The sequence below is a fragment of the Lampetra fluviatilis genome, chromosome 38 (assembly GCF_964198595.1).
Source record: "Lampetra fluviatilis chromosome 38, kcLamFluv1.1, whole genome shotgun sequence".
NCBI classification, from domain to species: domain Eukaryota; kingdom Metazoa; phylum Chordata; class Hyperoartia; order Petromyzontiformes; family Petromyzontidae; genus Lampetra; species Lampetra fluviatilis.
Genome location: NC_136312.1, coordinates 2733819 through 2758444, shown reverse-complemented (window position 1 = coordinate 2758444; position 24626 = coordinate 2733819). Strand labels below are relative to the sequence as shown.

General features: G+C 52.7%; 1 protein-coding gene across 7 annotated transcripts in view; it reads right to left on the bottom strand.

The window, feature by feature from the left end:
• Window positions 1-10875: 10875 nt before the first annotated feature.
• The window catches only part of LOC144945546 (contactin-2-like), a 355729-nt gene continuing 341978 nt past the window's right edge, over window positions 10876-24626 (bottom strand). For 5 of the 7 annotated variants that reach the window (XM_078874004.1, XM_078874008.1, XM_078874005.1 and 2 more), the window contains exons 23-26: window positions 23986-24092; window positions 22925-23087; window positions 22169-22222; window positions 10876-13728 (exon numbers count right to left, since the gene is read on the bottom strand). In XM_078874004.1, coding sequence (XP_078730130.1) covers window positions 13619-13728; window positions 22169-22222; window positions 22925-23087; window positions 23986-24092 — 434 coding nt within the window. In that variant the 3' untranslated portion in view covers window positions 10876-13618. Of the gene's footprint in view, window positions 13729-21741; window positions 22223-22924; window positions 23088-23985; window positions 24093-24626 lie in introns of those variants that run through there. The other 2 variants (XM_078874009.1, XM_078874010.1) reach the window with 2 other exon arrangements.

Sequence of the window (24626 nt, the reverse complement as noted above, 5' to 3'; positions counted from 1 at the left end):
GGTCTCACCACAGACACCAGGTCACACCACAGACACCAGGTCACACCACAGACACCAGGTCTCACCACAGACACCAGGTCTCACCACAGACACCAGGTCACAGCACAGACACCAGGTCACACCACAGACACCAGGTCACACCACAGACACCAGGTCTCACCACAGACACCAGGTCTCACCAGAGACACCAGGTCTCACCACAGACACCAGGTCACAGCACAGACACCAGGTCACACCACAGACACCAGGTCACACCACAGACACCAGGTCTCACCACAGACACCAGGTCTCACTACAGACACCAGGTCTCACCACAGACACCAGGTCTCACCACAGACACCAGGTCTCACCAGAGACACCAGGTCTCACCACAGACACCAGGTCACAGCACAGACACCAGGTCACACCACAGACACCAGGTCACACCACAGACACCAGGTCTCACCACAGACACCAGGTCTCACCACAGACACCAGGTCTCACCACAGACACCAGGTCTCACCAGAGACACCAGGTCTCACCACAGACACCAGGTCACAGCACAGACACCAGGTCTCACCACAGACACCAGGTCTCACCACAGACACCAGGTCTCACCACAGACACCAGGTCTCACCACAGACACCAGGTCTCACCACAGACACCAGGTCACAGCACAGACACCAGGTCACACCACAGACACCAGGTCACATCACAGACACCAGGTCTCACCACAGACACCAGGTCTCACCACAGACACCAGGTCTCACCACAGACACCGGGTCTCACCAGAGACACCAGGTCTCACCACAGACACCAGGTCACAGCACAGACACCAGGTCTCACCACAGAACACCAGGTCTCACCACAGACACCAGGTCACACCACAGACACCAGGTCACACCACAGACACCAGGTCTCACCACAGACACCAGGTCTCACCCACAGACACCAGGTCTCACCACAGACACCAGGTCTCACCACAGACACCAGGTCACACCACAGACACCAGGTCTCACCACAGACACCAGGTCTCACCACAGACACCAGGTCACACCACAGACACCAGGTCTCACCACAGACACCAGGTCACACCACAGACACCAGGTCACACCACAGACACCAGGTCTCCCCACAGACACCAGGTCTCACCACAGACACCAGGTCACACCACAGACACCAGGTCACACCACAGACACCAGGTCACAGCACAGACACCAGGTCTCACCACAGACACCAGGTCACACCACAGACACCAGGTCTCCCCACAGACACCAGGTCTCACCACAGACACCAGGTCTCCCCACAGACACCAGGTCACACCACAGACACCAGGTTACAGCACAGACACCAGGTCTCACCACAGACACCAGGTCACAGCACAGACACCAGGTCACACCACAGACACCAGGTCTCACCACAGACACCAGGTCACAGCACAGACACCAGGTCACACCACAGACACCAGGTCACACCACAGACACCAGGTCACACCACAGACACCAGGTCTCACCACAGACACCAGGTCTCACCAGAGACACCAGGTCTCACCACAGACACCAGGTCACACCACAGACACCAGGTCTCACCACAGACACCAGGTCTCACCACAGACACCAGGTCTCACCACAGACACCAGGTCTCACCACAGACACCAGGTCTCACCAGAGACACCAGGTCTCACCACAGACACCAGGTCACAGCACAGACACCAGGTCACACCACAGACACCAGGTCACACCACAGACACCAGGTCTCACCACAGACACCAGGTCTCACCACAGACACCAGGTCTCACCACAGACACCAGGTCTCACCAGAGACACCAGGTCTCACCACAGACACCAGGTCACAGCACAGACACCAGGTCACACCACAGACACCAGGTCTCACCACAGACACCAGGTCTCACCACAGACACCAGGTCTCACCACAGACACCAGGTCTCACCAGAGACACCAGGTCTCACCACAGACACCAGGTCACAGCACAGACACCAGGTCACACCACAGACACCAGGTCACACCACAGACACCAGGTCTCACCACAGACACCAGGTCTCACCACAGACACCAGGTCTCACCACAGACACCAGGTCTCACCAGAGACACCAGGTCTCACCACAGACACCAGGTCACAGCACAGACACCAGGTCTCACCACAGACACCAGGTCTCACCACAGACACCAGGTCACACCACAGACACCAGGTCACACCACAGACACCAGGTCTCACCACAGACACCAGGTCTCCCCACAGACACCAGGTCTCACCACAGACACCAGGTCTCACCACAGACACCAGGTCACACCACAGACACCAGGTCTCACCTCAGACACCAGGTCTCACCACAGACACCAGGTCACACCACAGACACCAGGTCTCACCACAGACACCAGGTCACACCACAGACACCAGGTCACACCACAGACACCAGGTCTCCCCACAGACACCAGGTCTCACCACAGACACCAGGTCACACCACAGACACCAGGTCACACCACAGACACCAGGTCACAGCACAGACACCAGGTCTCACCACAGACACCAGGTCACACCACAGACACCAGGTCTCCCCACAGACACCAGGTCTCACCACAGACACCAGGTCTCCCCACAGACACCAGGTCACACCATAGACACCAGGTCTCCCCACAGACACCAGGTCTCACCACAGACACCAGGTCTCCCCACAGACACCAGGTCTCACCACAGACACCAGGTCTCCCCACAGACACCAGGTCTCCCCACAGACACCAGGTCACACCACAGACACCAGGTCTCCCCACAGACACCAGGTCTCACCACAGACACCAGGTCTCCCCACAGACACCAGGTCTCACCACAGACACCAGGTCTCCCCACAGACACCAGGTCACACCATAGACACCAGGTTACAGCACAGACACCAGGTCTCACCACCAACTCCTGGTCACAGCAACAACCAAGCATTGAGGTGGTGCTCAACCCCCGTTTACATTCCATATTCCTATAACCGGAGTGAGTCTATCCATAGTAGAACTGCTGTTGACATCCCCACAACGTGTTACTCGTTTTATTGACCCCGGAGGGGTGATGAGTCAAACCCCAGCAGGGATTTCTACTCGAGACCTTCTGAGAGCAGAGACGGAGGTGAACTACCACCCCCTCCATGTGCCACCCTCCCCCCGTGCCACCCTCCCCCCGTGTCACTCTCCCCCCGTGTCACTCTCCCCCGTGTCACTCTCCCCCCGTGTCACTCTCCCCCCGTGTCACTCTCCCCCCGTGTCACCCTCCCCCCGTGCCACCCTCCCCCCGTGTCACTCTCCCCCCGTGCCACCCTCCCCCCGTGTCACTCTCCCCCCGTGCCACCCTCCCCCCGTGTCACTCTCCCCCCGTGTCACCCTCCCCCCGTGTCACTCTCCCCCCGTGCCACCCTCCCCCCGTGTCACTCTCCCCCCGTGTCACCCTCCCCCCGTGTCACTCTCCCCCCGTGCCACCCTCCCCCCGTGTCACTCTCCCCCCGTGTCACCCTTCCCCCGTGTCACTCTCCCCCCGTGTCACTCTCCCCCCGTGTCACCCTCCCCCCGTGCCACCCTCCCCCCGTGTCACTCTCCCCCCGTGTCACCCTCCCCCCGTGTCACTCTCCCCCCGTGTCACTCTCCCCCCGTGTCACCCTCCCCCCGTGCCACCCTCCCCCCGTGTCACTCTCCCCCCGTGTCACCCTCCCCCCGTGTCACTCTCCCCCCGTGCCACCCTCCCCCCGTGTCACTCTCCCCCCGTGTCACCCTCCCCCCGTGCCACCCTTCCCCCGTGTCACTCTCCCCCCGTGCCACCCTCCCCCCGTGCCACCCTCCCCCCGTGTCACTCTCCCCCCGTGCCACCCTCCCCCCGTGTCACTCTCCCCCCGTGTCACCCTCCCCCCGTGTCACTCTCCCCCCGTGTCACCCTCCCCCCGTGTGACCCTCCCCCCGTGTCACTCTCCCCCCGTGCCACCCTCCCCCCGTGTCACTCTCCCCCCGTGTCACCCTCCCCCCGTGCCACCCTCCCCCCGTGTCACTCTCCCCCCGTGCCACCCTCCCCCCGTGCCACCCTCCCCCCGTGTCACTCTCCCCCCGTGCCACCCTCCCCCCGTGTCACTCTCCCCCCGTGTCACCCTCCCCCCGTGTCACTCTCCCCCCGTGTCACCCTCCCCCCGTGTCACCCTCCCCCCGTGTCACTCTCCCCCCGTGCCACCCTCCCCCCGTGTCACTCTCCCCCCGTGTCACCCTCCCCCCGTGCCACCCTCCCCCCGTGTCACTCTCCCCCCGTGTCACCCTCCCCCCGTGTCACCCTCCCCCCGTGTCACTCTCCCCCCGTGTCACCCTCCCCCCGTGTCACTCTCCCCCCGTGTCACCCTCCCCCCGTGTCACCCTCCCCCCGTGTCACTCTCCCCCCGTGTCACCCTCCCCCCGTGTCACTCTCCCCCCGTGTCACCCTCCCCCCGTGTCACCCTCCCCCCGTGTCACTCTCCCCCCGTGTCACTCTCCCCCCGTGCCATTCTCCCCTCGTGCCACCCTCCCCCCGTGCCACCCTCCCCCCGTGTCACTCTCCCCCCGTGTCACCCTCCCCCCGTGCCACCCTCCCCCCGTGCCACCCTCCCCCCGTGTCACTCTCCCCCCGTGTCACTCTCCCCCCGTGTCACTCTCCCCCCGTGTCACTCTCCCCCCGTGTCACTCTCCCCCCGTGTCACCCTCCCCCCGTGCCACCCTCCCCCCGTGTCACTCTCCCCCCGTGCCACCCTCCCCCCGTGTCACTCTCCCCCCGTGTCACTCTCCCCCCGTGCCACCCTCCCCTCGTGCCACCCTCCCCCCGTGCCACCCTCCCCCCGTGTCACTCTCCCCCCGTGTCACCCTCCCCCCGTGCCACCCTCCCCCCGTGCCACCCTCCCCCCGTGTCACTCTCCCCCCGTGTCACTCTCCCCCCGTGTCACCCTCCCCCCGTGTCACTCTCCCCCCGTGTCACTCTCCCCCCGTGTCACCCTCCCCCCGTGCCACCCTCCCCCCGTGTCACTCTCCCCCCGTGCCACCCTCCCCCCGTGCCACCCTCCCCCCGTGTCACTCTCCCCCCGTGCCACCCTCCCCCCGTGTCACTCTCCCCCCGTGTCACCCTCCCCCCGTGTCACTCTCCCCCCGTGTCACCCTCCCCCCGTGTCACCCTCCCCCCGTGTCACTCTCCCCCCGTGCCACCCTCCCCCCGTGTCACTCTCCCCCCGTGTCACCCTCCCCCCGTGCCACCCTCCCCCCGTGTCACTCTCCCCCCGTGTCACCCTCCCCCCGTGTCACCCTCCCCCCGTGTCACTCTCCCCCCGTGTTACCCTCCCCCCGTGTCACTCTCCCCCCGTGTCACCCTCCCCCCGTGTCACCCTCCCCCCGTGTCACTCTCCCCCCGTGTCACCCTCCCCCCGTGTCACTCTCCCCCCGTGTCACCCTCCCCCCGTGTCACCCTCCCCCCGTGTCACTCTCCCCCCGTGTCACTCTCCCCCCGTGCCATTCTCCCCCCGTGCCACCCTCCCCCCGTGCCACCCTCCCCCCGTGTCACTCTCCCCCCGTGTCACCCTCCCCCCGTGCCACCCTCCCCCCGTGCCACCCTCCCCCCGTGTCACTCTCCCCCCGTGTCACTCTCCCCCCGTGTCACCCTCCCCCCGTGTCACTCTCCCCCCGTGTCACTCTCCCCCCCGTGTCACCCTCCCCCCGTGCCACCCTCCCCCCGTGTCACTCTCCCCCCGTGCCACCCTCCCCCCGTGTCACTCTCCCCCCGTGTCACTCTCCCCCCGTGCCACCCTCCCCTCGTGCCACCCTCCCCCCGTGCCACCCTCCCCCCGTGTCACTCTCCCCCCGTGTCACCCTCCCCCCGTGCCACCCTCCCCCCGTGCCACCCTCCCCCCGTGTCACTCTCCCCCCGTGTCACTCTCCCCCCGTGTCACCCTCCCCCCGTGTCACTCTCCCCCCGTGTCACTCTCCCCCCGTGTCACCCTCCCCCCGTGCCACCCTCCCCCCGTGTCACTCTCCCCCCGTGCCACCCTCCCCCCGTGTCACTCTCCCCCCGTGTCACTCTCCCCCCGTGTCACCCTCCCCCCGTGCCACCCTCCCCCCGTGCCACCCTCCCCCCGTGTCACTCTCCCCCCGTGCCACCCTCCCCCCGTGCCACCCTCCCCCCGTGTCACTCTCCCCCCGTGTCACTCTCCCCCCGTGCCACCCTCCCCCCGTGCCACCCTCCCCCCGTGCCACCCTCCCCCCGTGTCACTCTCCCCCCGTGCCACCCTCCCCCCGTGCCACCCTCCCCCCGTGCCACCCTCCCCCCGTGTCACTCTCCCCCCGTGCCACCCTCCCCCCGTGCCACCCTCCCCCCGTGCCACCCTCCCCCCGTGTCACTCTCCCCCCGTGCCACCCTCCCCCCGTGCCACCCTCCCCCCGTGCCACCCTCCCCCCGTGTCACTCTCCCCCCGTGTCACTCTCCCCCCGTGCCACCCTCTCTCTCTCTGCTCTCGTCGCCTCCTGTTGGGTCGCGACCTATTCCGTGATTTCAAGATTTTACAAAACTCCTCTTATTTTTTGCGGACCAAATCTTCGTTTCTTTGAACCAACCATTTCCTTCTGGCTACGTAGTCCACAAATCCTACTGTTTCTCTAATTTCATTGTAATTGTACTCTGATCGGTGTACGAAACAAGGAGTTTCTAGAGCCAACTTGCGTTGCAGGCGATTCCACTGCCGCATTAACCAACGATTCGCGTTTGTTCAATGTTTGCATTTCTCCTTCGACGCAGCTCTTTGTGCCGATTCCTTGTTTTGCTTCGTTGCTGTACATTAATTGTTTGGCTTTTGTCGTTTTGGTGATCTGCATTGCTCTTGGGAATGAGACAAACCTGGTCTCTTGAGTGCCCAACTGGTTAAACAAATCGACTTGATTTCACATCGCAGCGCTGGAGAATGGGTGGCTGGCTCCGTCTGCTGGCCATCTCGCGTGCCTGTTCACTTTTGCACAGAATGCTTTTGTCTCCCAGAAACACCAGCACTCGTCAATAACACCGAGGCCTAAAAAAAATTACACTTAATACTTCATGGCGGACGTTTGTGCAATGACCCCTTCTTCTTGGCACGTACACATCTTCAATCTCAAATAAATCGCGTCAATCATTGCACGTAAGGAATTGTAGCACAAACCAAAGACGACTGCGCACGACCTCTAAACAACGATGGCGACGATGATGAGAGATGGGGCTGATGATAATGATCGTGATGTTGTTGATGACAGCCCAATTGATGCAGATGACGAAGATCCAGCAACCCACAAACTAGGAAGCCCAACCAGCACCGGCTCATCCCTTCACGACCTGTCAACTCTCATGTCCATCACGTGACGCACCTCCCATGAGCACGTTTGGCTGCTTACGGTGCGAAAGAATTCCAACATGTATACATACGTCTGTACATGTGTTAGTGCTCAGTCTGTTAAGGCTATACGGGTGTTCTTTGTGTTTGTAAGTGATCAGAATCAGCGTTGCTGGATCAAGGCCTCACTCCCACCATCCAAGTCACCTCTGCACGTGGCCTGCTCTGATCACTCCATCGATGCGGTGGTCAGACACTTTCAGGCTTATTTTCTCCATTAGCCATCTCGTTCAGCGGCTATCAACCTTTCTGGCGTTGTCTCCCCCCGTTATTTTATCGGCAGTACGTATTATGATATCTCCAATTAGAAATCGATCAATAAACCACGTGTTGCTATGCATTTTGTCTCAGTGAAATACCCATGACCAATCTCGACAGTCTCTTTCTGGGAACATTTCAGGTCCATGTTCTATTTTCTATGCCCATTTGTGCTCATACTTCCATTGTTTGTCATGCCATTCCATCATTCGCATGACGCATTCTCTGACTTTTTCCCATTTTCCCCTCTAACGATTTACAGCAGAACTGCAATAATCCATGCATCCTATAATTCGCGGCTCCTTTCGTCGTCCGCTGAGGGTGGTGATCCGTAAAATCTGAATTTTTGTGCTGCAGATTTTTGGATCCGTTCCAGAAATTGATTCCTCCTATAACACTATTTTTTGTCCCTGGGTAGTGTTATTTTTTTATTCTTTATACCTAAAAAATATAGAAAATGGCTATAATTCCCCACGAAACTTTTATTTTGTGACCAGGACTTGATGTGAAGGAATGGCACAAATGCACACGTTTTTTCATTGAAAATAGGTAAATTTCAAAATATTACTGTCCTGGTCACACAAGCAAAGTTTGTGGGGAATAATAGCCAATTTCTGTAATTTTGAGGCATAAGCAATTAGGAAATAACACTTACTACCCAGGAACAAAATACTAATTTTGTTACACAATGTAATCAGCGAGGCACTGTCCTGGATAGGGTGTTTTAAAATTTGAACCCGATTTGAAATCGCTATATCTCTGCAACCACGAACCAGCCCATGAATTAAACTCTTACCACTTGAAAGGGCGGGGCATAGAGTTCCAAATGATGACCGCTCGATGCCTCTCCCAGCGCACAAACAGCCTCAGTCATTCGCAAGACGGCGACCCCGCAACACAAGGGGCGTTTTGCGTTTTGCAGTTCAGCAAAACTGAATCCGTGATTGCGGTGCAGCGTGCGTTTCAACGGCGTGTTGGCATTGATTCGCCAATGTCAAAAAGCATTCGTTGTTGGTACCGACAATTTGAGGAAGCAGATTGTTGATGTAAGGGGAAGAGCACATGGCGACCACGCACCTCAGAGGAAAACGTGAGAAGAGAGGCGTTTGGGACGAATTCAACTATCGTCTCGATTATGTCCGTACAGCAGGTGGAGGGCACGTGGAGCATTTATAAAATGGTTAGTAAAACTTGATAACTCATTAAACCGTTGGTAACTTTGTGTAATTGTAACATGTTGCCATCGTGAAATATACTGCTTTGAAATTGGGTCCATCATTTTTAAACACCCTGTATACACAACTTGGCGAGCTTTATTAAAAAAAATAGGAACTGCCTTCTACAGAGGCGTGTTTGAATCCTGTAGCGAAAACAAGCTCTCCCATTGCGGAGTTTATCTCTGAAAACTAAATTATTTTAAAACTATGTTTTAATTTTAGCAGGTAAGGCACGCTGAGCTAAAAAGCTCTTTTTCAGAAGCAACCTGGCCACAAATGATAGCTCAACGAAGTGGTTAATGTGGAAATTTATATCACAAAATATTCTAAACGCACGTTTCTAAATGTGGAGGGAAAAACCAGAGGTTCCTAAGAAAAATACACGCTATAACGGGGAGAACATACAAACTCCAAATACTGTAAACAGGCGTCAGGGTTGGGATCGAACCCACGACCTCCTCCTGTATCCCCGGAAAGATGTTGCACCGCAAAGGCAGCTCATGATCCTGCTACAACGTTCACACACGTGTCCCTATTTAACACGTTCCTTCGGAGTGGGCAGGTAGGAACTTGGTTGGGCAGCGCGGCGTTCGGGGGGGGCAGTTGGATGAGTGGGCGTGTTTACCCTTCCCCCCCACCCTCCCCGACATCGTCAACCAATCGCGGCGTTGCTCGGTGTTCGGTGGGGAGGGGATTGCATGAGTGGGCGTGTCTACACCCCACCTCTACCAATGGCGGCCCCGCTCGGCGTTTGGGGGGGGGGGGAGTTGGATGATTGGGCGTGTTTACCTTCCCCCCACCCTCCCCGACATCCTCAACCAATCGTGGCCCTGCTCGGCGGTCGGTGGGGGGGTGCATGGGTGGGCTGCATTCCGATGCACGACAGACAAATAATCCCTGGTGGGCAGTGTGGAACCTGTTGTTCCTACCTGTATCACCTCCTGTGGTATAAAAAAGTAGGCACGTAAAAATCCATTAGAAGAAAAAAATAAACATGCTTGTTTATTATGCACACTGCACTCCACATTAGCCAGCATGAATGAGTATTGATTAATAGATGTTAAATGAGAAACCTATACCGAGCAAAAAGGTAAAATAACCTTTCGTGATATCACACTTTTTCAAGTAAAATAATTATCATCAACTGACAATACCCAACCACAGTAATACACACGCGGCATTTGTACAACATATGCGTGCAGTTTAGCGGATTCCTTCCACTGCCACCAATGATTACCGCCCATCTCGGCACCAGCGAGTTCAGCGATGCGAGCCCTCCCCTGTGACCCCATGAGTTGTCACGATTCAGGGCCACTATTTATTGAAATAATCCATTATTTTCTCCTCTCGATTTTTGTATTCAGATTAAGTTTCCCCGCCGTCTCGTTCGCACAAGTTCGCTTGGCGCGCTTACACTCGGATGTGCGTGGGATGCAGGTACAATTTTAATTTAGTATTCGAATGCACCAACACGCATCGATTGTTAACTCGCACGAGTCAATGCACGTGCTGTGGGGCATTGAGAATGGACGCGTCTCGGGGCATGGAAAGCATCATTACACCTCTCGGGAGGAGGCGTCTGCATTGCGGTTTCCTCGCACCCAGCCATGTCACATGCCACGTGTACGTTCCAGTTTACAAATACGTCATGCAACACCCAGAAATGTACACGTTGGCTAAGTACAGTATTATCAAATTGTTTTGTACATCAATTAAAAGCTTTTGTTCTTGTTGTAGATAAGCAGTACCAGCTAAGTAGCGTACCCTTTTGTTAAAACCTTTAATCTTAAAAAAATCTATTTACACGTGACCAACGCCAAGTTCGGTTATGGATATTGATTCGTGTGAAGCCGGCGTCCATGTAAGCACCGCTCTGCTCAACTACACGCATCAATTTAGTTTAATATTCCTAAGGGCTGAATAACTCAATGAGGATGAAACCATGCAAAACAAATCAGCGGTAAGAGCCACCTCACCACTAGGAGGGGCCATAAGCTTGGTTGGGGTTGGGGTAAGTGGGCGCTCACATCCAGAGACTGGAGACAGACTTGGGGACAAACACGAGGGACACGTGGAGAGAGACACATCAACAGATGTAGGCAGACACTTACGTTTTGAAACAGAGAGAGGCAGACTCGTGGAGAAGGAGATGTTGAGAGAGGCATGGAGGCAGAAACAAAGTGAAACAGACAGAGAGAAACAGAGACGCAAAGACAATGAGGGGTGGCAGAATTAAGGATAACACTGTGTAACAAATTGTTTTTTGTTCCTGGGTAGTAAGTGTTATTTTCCAATTGCCTATGCCTCAAAAGTATATAAAATGGCTATTAGTCCCCACAAACTTTGCTTTTGGGACCAGGACAGTGATATTTTGAAATGTACCTCTTTGCAATGAGAAAATGTGGTGTGCATTTGTATCATTCCTTCACGTAAAGCCCTGGTCACAAAAGCAAAGTTTGTGGGGAATAGCCATTTTCTGTACTTTTGAGGCATAAGCACTTTGAAAATAACACTTACTACCCAGGGACAAAGATCGTGTTACATCTTGTTATGGGAGCCCTAAAGGAATGGGACACGCGTTGGGTGCACGAGCCTAGCAGAGATGGCACTGCGAGCAAGCCACGAAACGTCGTGTGCTCACCAACTAACACTGCTGCCGAGTGAGTATCAAAGTCTGCGTGAATTCAAGACACGGTACTCAACTGTAATTTCAGATGACGGAAGCCAAAGTGTGCACTAGAGGGCAGCACTTCTTCACTGAAGAGCAAAGATTAGCGAAAGGGACAAGCGAGACGGTGCAAAGACGAAGAGCGGCAATGAATGACACCGAAGCAGTGGCACAAAGGACGGAGCAAATATCAACATTGCCACCCATGTGACGTTTTCATTTCAATGTCAAATAATTATTCATCGAATGCAGTGGCCACCCAGAGGCCAACCACAAAGGGCACATCCTAAAGCGACACGTTGAGACTGTTAGAGGAGATCCGTGAAGGCAGGGTATCCGCTCTACAGCTGCATTATCCGGCAGAAGCGAGGACAATATTTAGCGGCACGGCCATCGCCCTTGAATACGGTGGTCGCCAACCTGAACACGCAAAGACCTGGGAGAATGTGAAAGGTCCCAATACTCGCATGGCACTGGATTATCCGTGTGACGCAATGCGTCCAAAGAGCCGTCGTCACAATGGCGCTCTTTCTTGCTTGCAGACATCGCCACCAAGCCTCTGGCACCGACGTGAAAACGAGGCCGTGAGCCAGCGGTGTCCTGTTGGCACAGGGCAGCCTCTTGGCCTCCGCGTGTCGTCAACTGCGGTGGCCTCCACCGCCCTCCACGAGCGGACGGCCTCAGCCTGCAGAGAGACACTCTCGGAGCGGGACAGCCCCCCCCCCCCCACCCCAGGGACAGCGCCCCCCCCAGGGACAGCATTGGCAATGACGACCGAGTTATGGGTTAAATAGCGGGGCAGGTTGCACTCGTTAGCCCCGAAAGCGAGCGACTCCAATTGGGGCAGCCAGCCCCAAAACTAAACGTGACCGTTCCGGGGAGGAGGCGTACACGACCAGATTGCCCAGATTAACACCGAGACGGGGATATCGCAACCCAGAGCTGCCAACGTGACGCTCCACCAAGAGCTCACTCGTCTAGGCTGCTCGTGTATTTGTTCAAACCATGCTGCTTCATGTCTAGAAGACTGGCAGGCCAATCGGGCTCAACAAATGTCATGTGGAGATACAAAAAGGTTACGTTATCTATATTATAATTGTTGGATATAATGTAAACTTAAAACATGCGCTATCTCACTTAGAACACATTCACCTGCACTTCAAGTGACGTCCCAGGGGTCACAAAAGTCCCCAGCGGCGTCACCCAGCGGTAGGCCTCGGCAAGGTAAGGTCATTTACCCTCTTTACCGGGTAAAAGGGTAAATGTGTCGACATGCCAAGGGGTAAGGTAAAGGGTAGGGTAAAGGTAGCACGGAAGAATTACCCGGTAAATACCTTGTTTACCGCTCGCTAAAAGCTCCATGGCGCAGTCCGTGGCCTCCATTTTTAATTGGAATCCAGAGTATTCTATATAAATAAAGCGCTCGACCTAGCATTTACCTGTTACAAACCTTGTTCACGTGTAATACCCCAGTAATTACTCTGTAATCGGGTAATTTGTATGCGGTAAGGGTAAAAGGTAGGGTAAAGGTAGGCTCGTTGTTTTAACCTTTTACCTTACCCTGCCGAGGCCTAGCCAGCGGGCGGCGAGCACCGAAACCCTTCGCCTACCCAGCCAGCTGACTTGGCGCGCTCACTCCGATGTCACGCCGATGCAAGCGCTCATACACCCCCAGTGGCCTTAACTGTCCGCGAGTTGGCGCGCAAGTTCGAACCACTTCAGACGGATTGACTCCACTGACCAAAGTGGGTTCACCACACGCGATGCCCTCCCGGTAGATTTCACATCCAAATATCATCGCCTGTGGCACAGACCTTTTCAAAAAAGCACAACTAGGTTTTTCCATGTCCGGCGGCACTGGCAAATGAAACATCTGAAATGGGACTAATATGCAAAATAACAGCAAACTCAAAACGTTACACTATCAATGAATCGTACACACTATATACTTCATGTAGAACCGCCGATGGCAATGAGTGCTTTTAATGTGGGTTAAGAGTCCATTGAGCGCGGTGCACGTTGTGATAGGGGGGTGCTGGTGGATGTGGCTCCTTTTGTGTGCCGCGGCCTCCTGGGTGGAGCTGCTTAGAGGCCTCCTCCGCTCCAGGTGCACAGAAGAACCTGCATCAGTCCGCACAGCCACAGCGCAGTCCAGACGGCGCGTCCATCGCTCGCCCCTCCCCCCATCCCACTCCCTGAAAAGGTAGAAGCATGCAATGGCACAAGGAGCCAGGTCAGGCACATTTTCCACGACGGTAGTCACCGTTATGCATACGCCACATTCAACGCGGTCTCGCCCTTTACGATGAACGCTTTATCTATGCTCGCTATTCAAATGTCCACATGCAGAGGCAAAAAAAGAACAGCTTACCTCTTTGCCTTACATTGGTTCCGATCAGCCGAGTCCCAAACATACGTCGGTGAAATTACTCCACTCACGAATACCAATGTTGACACTGCTGGGTTGCGCAGAGCTTAATGCTGAATTGGTGCCGCTGAGAATCCTGGGCTTGAATCCAGGCAACGGCCTGTGGTGGAACCGGGCGTCTGGTGTGGCGAGTGGATGGTCCCCAGACCAGTGACCGTCTCAAGAGTCGAGTGTGCGTGCAGTTGTGTCCCTGCTGCGTGCAAGGATGAAGCCGCTTCTACACCCCAGAACGACGTCTAACCATTTCCGTGGCCGTTTTGAAAAAATTCAACCACCTCGTGGAGCACAAGGCCCAAAACGTTAAGCGGTCAGCAACAAAGAGCACTCTAAACAAGACACGTGTCTGTGTGTTGTGTGTTTGAAACTGAAAGGGGTGGCTCAGAACCAGTTCAGAGTTCACTGCTGTTAGCCGTGGCCAGGAGTTGAACTCGTGTCACTGTGTTCGTCACAGCGCATCGCATGCACCTCTGTGCACCACAGCTCCAGCCCAATTATAATAATAAGCCCAACTGATGCACCATTACTGCAGCGACGTCTATTAATCGTTCCCAACGTAATTGAGGTCAAAGATGAATAGACGTGGCCCATAGTTGAAGGAACAAAATCGATGTCAACAAGAAACCCACACGAGGGTTAGATCAGTTACCGCTCACAGCTGTAACTGTCTCCTCCTGGACTCTCCCAGAAGGGGATGGGGAGCCCCAGAGGTCCGGCTCTGACACTTCCCCCTCTTAGGGAGGAAAAACATTGCTTGGGCAACCGGCAATTTTAAAGGAGCCCGCCCACCCGCCCGATCGATCGTAAAACAATGAGCTCAAACAATCCTTCGAGTAATTTTGGAGAATGTAAAATACTAGATAAGAAGATATTGTCTCCTTCATACCTCTGTCGGTTCACGTAAACATACGAGTATGTATTACACAACACATCAGCCACACGGTCTTGTGGGAGTGCACAATTTCATCAGCATTTATTCAATACAAGCAAACTCTGCGCCCGTTTCGATCTACTATTTTTGTTACTATTTTTATTTTACCAGCTATATAGCTCTTTTTTTTAGAAGCCACCTGGCCACAAATGATAGATTGACGAATTGGCTTATCGTGTGGAAATTTATAGCGGCCAAATACTCTAAAACGCGTGGTGCTTAATGTGGAGGACCCAGAGAAAAAAACACACGAACACGGGGAGAGCATGCAAACTCCAAATATACAGATGTCAGGGTGAGCATCGAACCCACGACCTCCTGTATATCAGGCGAGGTAGTTAACATCTCGCCATCGTTGCACCCTATGCATACAATGGCTCATAAGCAGGGCCAGGCTTGCTTGAATCGATGCTGGTGAATACATCTTTTTATCGCTAATGTCAATGTTTAGTCGATTAAATCTGGACAAATTCATAGACTGCCGAAGCGCGTCGCCATGGGGGATGGGTGGACCCGTGTTGTGTTCACCCGGGCGGTGAGAACACACCCAGGTGGTGTGAACACAACACCACACGAGACCCCCCTAACCCCCTAACTAATAGTGGCGCCATCTTAGCTCTTGAGGTATTGCAGTCACCGCGAACTGCTGTGCGCCACGTATCCGCAAGAACGAGACGTCGTCTCGACTTGCAAAACATCACGGCCAGGTTCCTGTTGCGCTTTGCAGTTGAGGACAGCGTTTTGTGCACACATCCTCTATAACCATTTGGAATTGGCCTCGTGTATTTTCTCTAGCTGTTGAATTGGCCCAAATATCCCCGTCCAAGTGTGCAAGGGGCCTTGCAAAGCAATGCCACAAACGTAATCAAGCGAGCACCTGGCTGTGGCGTGCGTTCCAGACGCCACCACACATCTTACAAATGCTTCAAGCTACCGCTGCGTTAACAATGGTTTGAATGCAGGTTGATTAAAAAGAGTTTAGACATTTAAATCGGCCTCATGGGAGTCATTCCACAGAGGAACCTGACAGCAGCAGAATCACACTCCAGCCTGCAAGTATCGATCAGACGTTGTAGCAGAGAGCCCAGGGTATTTTGGCCATGGAAATCCACTGCCAATGAAGTTCATTTCAATTACATTTGCTGCATATCTGAGCAGATGCACGACTTAAACACATTTACAACCAATCAATTCAAAGCACTTCATTTAACCGCGTGTGATCTCATGGTGATGCACTTTTAGCCGAGTTAAACAGACCGTCGCTACTTTGTTAAAGCAGGCACTTTGTTCACGTGGACGCTGTCGCTGCTGCAAATCCAACAGCGGCGTCAGAGTGACCCTGGCAAGAGGCGATGCACCAACAATGTGGAATTGGGGGCTATTAATTCCAGCTGGAAAACCTAGCTTTGTTCATTGTTCTGTAGTTTGAATGGATGTTACCTACACCGTGAGTGACATTATTGGCTTTGATCGCAGTTCGGAGTTTGTTCTCCATTTCATTTTTCGTGCGAGTGTTGCAGTCGTTTTCAACGTTGTGTGTGTTTTTTTTTACAGTCTAGATTTGATTTCGATTCGATACTGCTGAGTGTAGTTTTTTTAATGTACAGTGGTTTCCTTTTCGCTTTATAAAATACTTATTTTGTGTCAATGGGCTGACGGGATTCCATCGCCTGTGTAAATGAAGGATGTAACATTTGCGATACTTTTAACTTTGTATGCCAAGTCATAAAGGGGAGCGCAAGATTCCATCGTGAGCTTCGAGTTATGACCGGTGGATTTTACAACGAAATAAAGTTCCTTCCCTACTTTGATTTGTTTTTGTGTTGTTGTTGCTATTAATGAGCTGGTCAGAGTACTCTCCTGGCCCAATTGAATGGGTGGACAGCACAGCCTGCTCCACGAACAGCAGCCGCTCAGAGTTGACGTGTCGAGTGTGGGGATTCTGTCGCAGCGTCCTGACAACGATGCAATCCCCACCCACAGAGCCATCTACACGCGCATATGTATGCGAATGTGCAATTAGCGGGGACAGACATGCTATGAATGGAAGGGTCCCACAATCCTCACAACAATTCGTCTCAACTGATAAATCTGTCTGTTCTTCAACTCACTGGATGAGCTGACTTTACCGAAAGAACCAAAGAGTAATTCCTTGCAGTCACGAAAGCTCCAAATTGAAGATCGAACCACTTCTACGGGGAAGTTTCAAGTTTATATTTTTCTCTCTCTCTGGGTTTTTTGTTTTCTCTCTCTGCCTATGTATTTAGTGTATTTTTTCTGTCTCCACTCGTTTTTTGTCGTTCTTATGTTCTGCTCTGTCTGTGTGTCTCCGTTCCTCTTGTTTTATGTTTTGTCTCTTTTTGGAATTTTCCCACTTCAATTCTAACTTAGCAATCTTTGAAATACATAATCGACCAGGCTATGCGTTAATTGTGTGTTGACCGACTCTCTGTGTTGTATTACATAACATTTCGATATTTTGCTAAGTTATTTAATTTAGTGTGTTCTTTCTCCCTCTTTCCTAATGTTCAAGCTTACGTAATTGACCACGCGTCTCCGCACTCATTGACATGTTAATTTTTTCTCTAACCCCTCCCTCTCTCCGCCCCCGCCCCCCCTCTGTCTATTTAAGGCCTCGCCACAGAGACGATCTCCCTCTCTGTGCCTGTGTTACTCTCTCTCTCTCTCTCTATGTATCTTGGTGATATCTGTCCGCTTATATGTCTGTCTATAGTTTTCTGGTTAGATTTTTGTTGCTATTTCATTTATACCTGATGATGATTGCTTGTGTTGCAATCGAAACGTCGTATGCTATTATTTAATTTATTATTTTATCTTTATACGTGACTTTACCGAAAGAACCAAAGAAGAATAACCAGCACGTCAAATGCTTGAACACTTAACGACTCGTTTGGCTGTCGGATGGTGGTGATCTACAAATAATGTTGATCATTACAGAACGTGGCCTTACCCAAAAGCCCATTGTGAATCATTACATTGGCTGCAATAATATCAACCAATTAAGCCCATCATGTTGACTTTACTTCTGCAATTATTCCGCCACCAGAACAGATATAGGGACGGACATACGAGCGAATGTGGGGGGCTGTCGCCCGCCTCCCCGCTCCCTGTGAGCGGGCGGGGCGCGACGTCCCCCCCCCCTCCTCCTCGTCGGCCGCCTCTCGGCGGGCCCCCGCCGATCAGGTGATCGCCCCCCCCCCACCGCGCCAGCGCCCTCTCTGAGGGCTGGCTCACCACCGCCCAGGGTTATCTCCCACACGCCCACGTCAACCACCACCTCCACCACCATCACGGAAAACGAACGCGGTGGCGTGCACGCACGCGCCCCTGCCGGCGCGTGCTTTACACAAAGGCCGGCGCTAATAAAAAAAATATTCTTTTTTTCTCCGAACTAAAGTTTATTAATGGCGCAATTACACCCTACCCGGAGGGGGAATATTTCGCGAGAAGCCGAGCCGAACTCTATGAACCCAGTTACACAAACGTCCTACCACGTACCTCGAAGTAGCGCTCGCTGGCATCACACGGATGCAGTGAGCGGCCTGAAGAGGCAGGACGGCTGGGGGTGGGCCTCGACGGCCCCAGAGGTTGAAGGCAAGAGACAAAAAATCGTCCGGGGCCCCCATTTTTATTCTCTAAACTTCAAAGGCCCAGGGTGACGTCATACCGCGCAGCCAATCGTGCGCTTACCTGCGCCCTCAAAGTGGGGTGACACTGAGTGTGCTGCTGCTCCGCCCACCCATTGATCTCCCATGCCCAGTAGTTCTAGTCTACTGGTCTGCTGTTCTTACCTAATATTCCACCCTCAGCCTCTCCCCCAATGTGGTGAATAACTCATTGCGGTTGGCCCAGTGAACTTTTTCCTTCTGCGCCCATACAATTTTAAGCCAATTTAGGGGCACCGCAATGTCACCTGTCCTGTGGGGGTCGGCCAATCTCCTGGCACCGGGAAACCACGGGACTCTCCCTCTAGGGGCCCTGCGGATTAAAACGCGATGTGCCAGGCAACCCCCCGCTAGGACACTACGTGGGTGCTGTGCTGCGCGAGTGCTCAGGGTGGGGGCCGGGAGGGAATCGCGGCGTTCGCGGAGTTGCTCCGTGGTCGCGGCACCACACGTACATTCTCCAAGACACACAATGCAAATTGTATTCAGTTTACGTGAACATTTGATTCAGGCGGGGGATCATCAATGGAACCTATTAAAGGCATGAAAATGCACGGAGCAAGCAGAATGGACGTATTTTGTGGCGTAGATAAAATGTTTAACAAGCCACTGTGCAGCAATCGTAGGCCAGCATCTGTGATGTGTTTGTAAACCTGTGCTTACATTCATTGCCAATGAGCTCAAAGTGGAGGCGGAGATTGCTTTTTGGAGTTGCCCATCAGGCTCAACAGAATAACAACGGCGACTGCTGCTGCTGTCACACATTGTCTAAACCAATCAGAAACAAGGCCAATGTTGCTGAGAATTCTTCTATGGGAGCAAGAGAGTGGTGAGCAGCCAATCCATTGCAATTATTCTTTGAACATGCACAGTGCTGTCAACCTACTGCCGGATGAGGGCCTCCTCACGGTGTGTGGACAAATGGGTCTCATTTGACCATACTTCTCCACGCTGGTCAGAGCAGGACAGCGATAGCAAGGGGGCATAGGCGTGGCAGCACAAAACAATTGATACTGCTGCTGTACTGCCGCCCTTCACGAGCGAGGCGGTCGCCCATCCAAACAAGATCCAGCTTGTACCCCGCTTAGCTTCTGATGTCTGACGAGAATTGGGCACGGTCATAGTGATTCAGTAATAACTGAATATTGTTTATTGAATGTTAAATGAACCACGCAACGTATTGCACATGGAGGAAACATATTAATGAGAGGCAGAATATTGTGCAATCATCTCTGTTGTAGCGTGAAAGAGCGAGCGAGCGCCCGGGGTAGGCAACATGCAGTGGCAGCGGTGATGGGCGATGGATACGCGCACAGAGAGCAGGGAGGGTGAACGCGCCATGCATTGCACCAAAGCTCCACACTTTGAGCCCTCGGCGGCTGGGAGATGCGTTACGCGGTGAGAAGACGGATGCAGATGGTGCCAACAGCGGTGTCGAGTTGTCGACTAGTTCTAGGATTGTTCTCTAGGCGTGTAACGACGCTTCACTGACAACAGATTCCATGAATCGTCACCATCCACGGTCGAGGTTAGATTTAAGAAAATAAAAAAATCCGCGGTGAATAATTAATTCTAGGCGGCCTCAACGTGTACGAATCAACCACGTTAGGTTCTAAGGCACAACAGTTTGGAGACTCAAGATTGAGCGGTGAATCGACGCATCGTCACAGCCCTGCTGCCCTGCTGCGTCGAGGGTGGGCGAGGCAACGGCGGGCAGCGAGCAGTCGCTGGAGAGAAGCACGCGTGAGCGCCACCGGTCCCCAGCACGGGGCAAGGAGCTCCGTCGAGGTGATGGGCTCATTGGGCCAGGCACAGCAGGACAGGTTTTGTAATTTAGATTTTGTAATTTTGGTGAGAATATTTTTTTTTTCGATCTGCAAAGAAGACGGAACAAGAGTGGCCTGCTCTTGAAAATTGCGTCACGGGCTCTTAAATGTCCACGCTTTGGCAATGTCCCCCCACAGAGGTCACTGCGGGAATCGAAACGATGTCGTCATCGTTCGGGACGTTGACTTCCAGGCTATCTCGACACCAGCTGCGTGGAATGTTAGTCGTCATTCAACTGGGAGGTGAGTTAATTGTGGAGATGGATGGTCTATGAGGCAAGCCATTAACATCCCTGGTTGCAAATGTTAGTGGATGGATTTTCCCAAAGTATGTTAGTTTCAAAACATGATAAGTGGTATTTCTTTTGAGAGGGCTCTGTATACCTGTTGGAAAAGTATGGCCTATTAATAAGGCATAGATTAAATTTCAGATTTCACGATTATTTCAATCGTTCACATTTCAAAGCGTGATTTCTAAATTGAACACTTTGAGGTTTTGTATTTTCAGGTCTGGCGGTGTTAACAGAATTTATGTGAATGTGAAATGTACATTTGAGATGTTTACCATTTGCTATTATCGTCTGTGCTCGACATTTTAATATAAAATTAGATTCAGAAAATAGGATACCATTTGTAGGCACCAAACGTAGCTAGCCGTGCTCATCGGAGGTGTGGATTTGATTTCTCCAACTTGACCGAGACCCAATTAAGTCGGGACACTGAGAGATCTGTGGCATGAATAACATAAGCTCTATATAAATGAAAAACACAAAATAACAAAGGTGTTTTGACATTTATAAATAAATAATAACAGTGCAATTTTAAAAAATATCGTAGATTTTTTGTTGTTTCATTATCACCATCACCCATGATCAGTCCCCTGCTGGAAATTGTCCTCCCTAAGCCATGGCCATCATGTCACGATCCCGTGATGCAACTTTACGGGGGCACAGAGCCAACCTTCCTGGAGGTACCACTCCTGCCCCATTAGGAGAGTACCTACAAGGCAGATCAATCGACCCCATTAGCGTTCAAATTTCTCCCATATTGCCCTAGCATGACCCAATCGATGGCGCATCAGTGGCTCAACTACCGATTGTCTCCAAGCTACTGCGGGGGCCGTGATGCTGGAGAGGCCGCCGCTGAAGCGATCGCTATGGGAGCTGCGGCTGAGGTTCCTGCAGAGTTCACAAGACGTGGGGTGGCCCCTACAGCTGTGATCTTACTGTGCAACTCTCACGCTGAAATGCTGCCCTGGCTTAAACTAAGCAATTATTTGTTATGCAATGCAACTTATAGCTCGTATTGTTCCTCTTGTGGATGGCATCGTTGTAGGTTATTAAAAACGCAACTGTAAATAAAAACAACTTAAAATTAACGTCAATGAGAGAATAGGTTTTCCCCTTTTTTCTGGCAACAAACAGGTGTTAAGATGTTAAAACACCAAACTGAAACCTTTTAGAAGGAATTATGTCTGAAAACAAAAAAATCATACTCTGATAATATATGCATTGTCTTTGAAACTGATTGGTCCACACTAGAGACAGTTTTCTTTTGAGCCGAGTCTCAAAACGTTGTTAGACCAGAGTACTGGCAAAGGAGGTCCAGTGATAATGTCAATAAACAACTAAAAATATCACAAGTTGTTTGTTGTGATTGGACCTAATTTAGAGTGTATGTTGGCCCAGAGGTAGAGACATTAGAATTGGAAATAACAAAGTATACAGAGCTCCTCTCAAAGTGTCGGCCCACTTGATTTGGACTGACCTTCCATCTGACCCGTAGCCACTGCCTCCTCGTCCGCAAGGTTGTTGTCTGGTTCTGACAGTACGGTACATCACAGCGACAGGACACAGTAGCGTAGGTACAACAGCTGCAGCGTCAAAGCAACCAGAGCACAGCGGAAGGAGACTCACAAAAGCACGGAACGCCGCATGCGAGTCGCAGAGCAGACGAGAGACGAGCCTCGGAGCTGGTCTGGCCCAGGCCAGAAAGGCAGCTGGCCTCTCTCCCCACACAAATCGTTCAGGGTAAATTGACCGGCGGCGTAATTGAATTGTGCTGTTTATGTTTCATGTTGCGCAAACAAGACCCATTATTTTACGTTAAAGCTTTGCGCGTGTATTGTACGTGCCATGGGTGGCCATCTCAGAGTTTACGGCTCGACGCAGTAGACAATGGTTGACCTTTCTTCAAGGCGACACTTTGCTGGCAGTGGTCGCGTGTAGTGGTTAACGCACCGAACTATAAACCCGGCGTCCCCGAGTTCGATTCCCGCTCACGGCCACCGTGACAATTATCTTGAACGAGTCCTGGGAGGCAGAGGCGGCCCAGCGCGGCACTCGCCACGCATCCCCTCGCGTGCCCGTACCGGCCTTCACAGGTGCCCGCTAGCGGCACTTGCGCCGGCCATCTATCGGGGGGCTGCACAGGGGACCTTCGTCTTCGTCAAGCAGTACGGGCGCCGCGTGCGAACGAGTGAGCGAGCCGGGCGGAAGGGGCGGCGCGTGCAGAGCCTCTTACGGTGGATGTAAAGCTCGGTGCAGGGTCCCTCCCCGGAGGCGCTGAGAGCCTGCACCGACACCAGGTAGTCGTCCTTCGCGAACAGCCGCACCTTCAGCATCGTCTCGGTGGTGTTCACCTTGTACACCTTGCCCTTGGGGCGGTCCTTCAGGTGGTAGCGCACCTGCGGCCCGCGGGGAGACACGCACGGTGAGACACCTTGGCACGCCGATCGGTGGCGCGGCGATGGTTTGGGTGGCGATGCATGGTCACGCTGGCGGACTCGTCCATGATGATTTTGATGATGATGTTGATATCATTGATTATGTTGATGATATTGATGATGTTGACGATGTTAATTATGTTGATGTTGATGATGTTGATTATGGGATGATGATGTTGAGGATGTTGATGTTATTGATTATGTTGATTATGTTGATGATGTTAATGATGATGATGATGTTGATCATGCGATGATGTTGATGATGTTGATTATGTTGATGATGTTAATGATGTTAATGATGATGTTAATGATGATGTTAATGATGATGTTAATGATGTTGATGATGTTGATCATGGGATGATGATGTTGATGATGCACCAGTGCTGGGCTCCAGCAAAGCATGTCTCCCGCGAAGTTTCGTTGTGCCCGTATGGTGGAGCAAGCGCTGATGATAGTAAAGTCTATGGGCCTACTTGTAAGTAAGTCTATGGCCATGTGAGTCTATGGGTATCTGTGTCAGTCTACAGGCCTGTCTATGAGTCTCTGTGCGAGAATGAATGTGCTAATGATGCTGAAGCAACGTTTTGCTGTTTCTAATATGAATCCAGTCCCATGCATTACCACTACGGACTGGAAACACCCGATATGGATTTTGGTGCCGCAAAAAACGTGGAGCCAGAGGAGACTCGTGTTGTCCCAGAGACTCGTGTTGAGTCATTGTTATTTCGGTCGCAAGCTCCCTGGATGGCCTTCATCAATGCATGGACAACAGAATTTCTAATACAAACTGATGTCCGCTCCATGACCCCACTGTGAATATTCTCAAGGTGTTCTGTGTGTGCGCGCGCGTGGGACCTGCCTGGTATTTGATGACCGCTGACTCGTCCAGAGGGTGGATCGGGTTCCAGGCAATGGTCACGATGTCGTCCTTCAACGTGTATCTGACCTCAGGGATCTGGCTTGAAGCTGCGGACAACAAACCAACGAGACGTGAACGGTCCCCACTCTCGATGTAAAGCTTTCGTGACTGCAGGGATTCATCTTCTTGGTTCTTTCGGTAAAGTCACGTAGAATGGAGATAATAAAATACTAATAAAAAAAAAACATAATAAAATTATTTTATTTTATTATGTTTTATTATTGTATTATTTCCATTCTACGTGACTTTACCGAAAGAAACAAGAAGATGGTCCCCACTCTGTCTCGCTGCGGTGAAAGCCGTCTTCACGCCTCAACATGCGGAGGACCTCACGCAGTGGTGGCACTGGCATATTCTTGTGGGGGGGACTCAATTCTGGAGAGGAAAAGGACTTAGTGTTTCTCACAAAACAGTACTGATTTTATACACCCAGGAGGGATGATCATGGCGGGGCTTACGTGACACCCAACCGGGATTTCACTTCAATTCTATATTTCCAAACTGGAGCAGAGCATTATAACTACAGTCATTAGTGGTTGCACACCACATCAATTGTATGCCAATACACTCGGAAGTTTCCA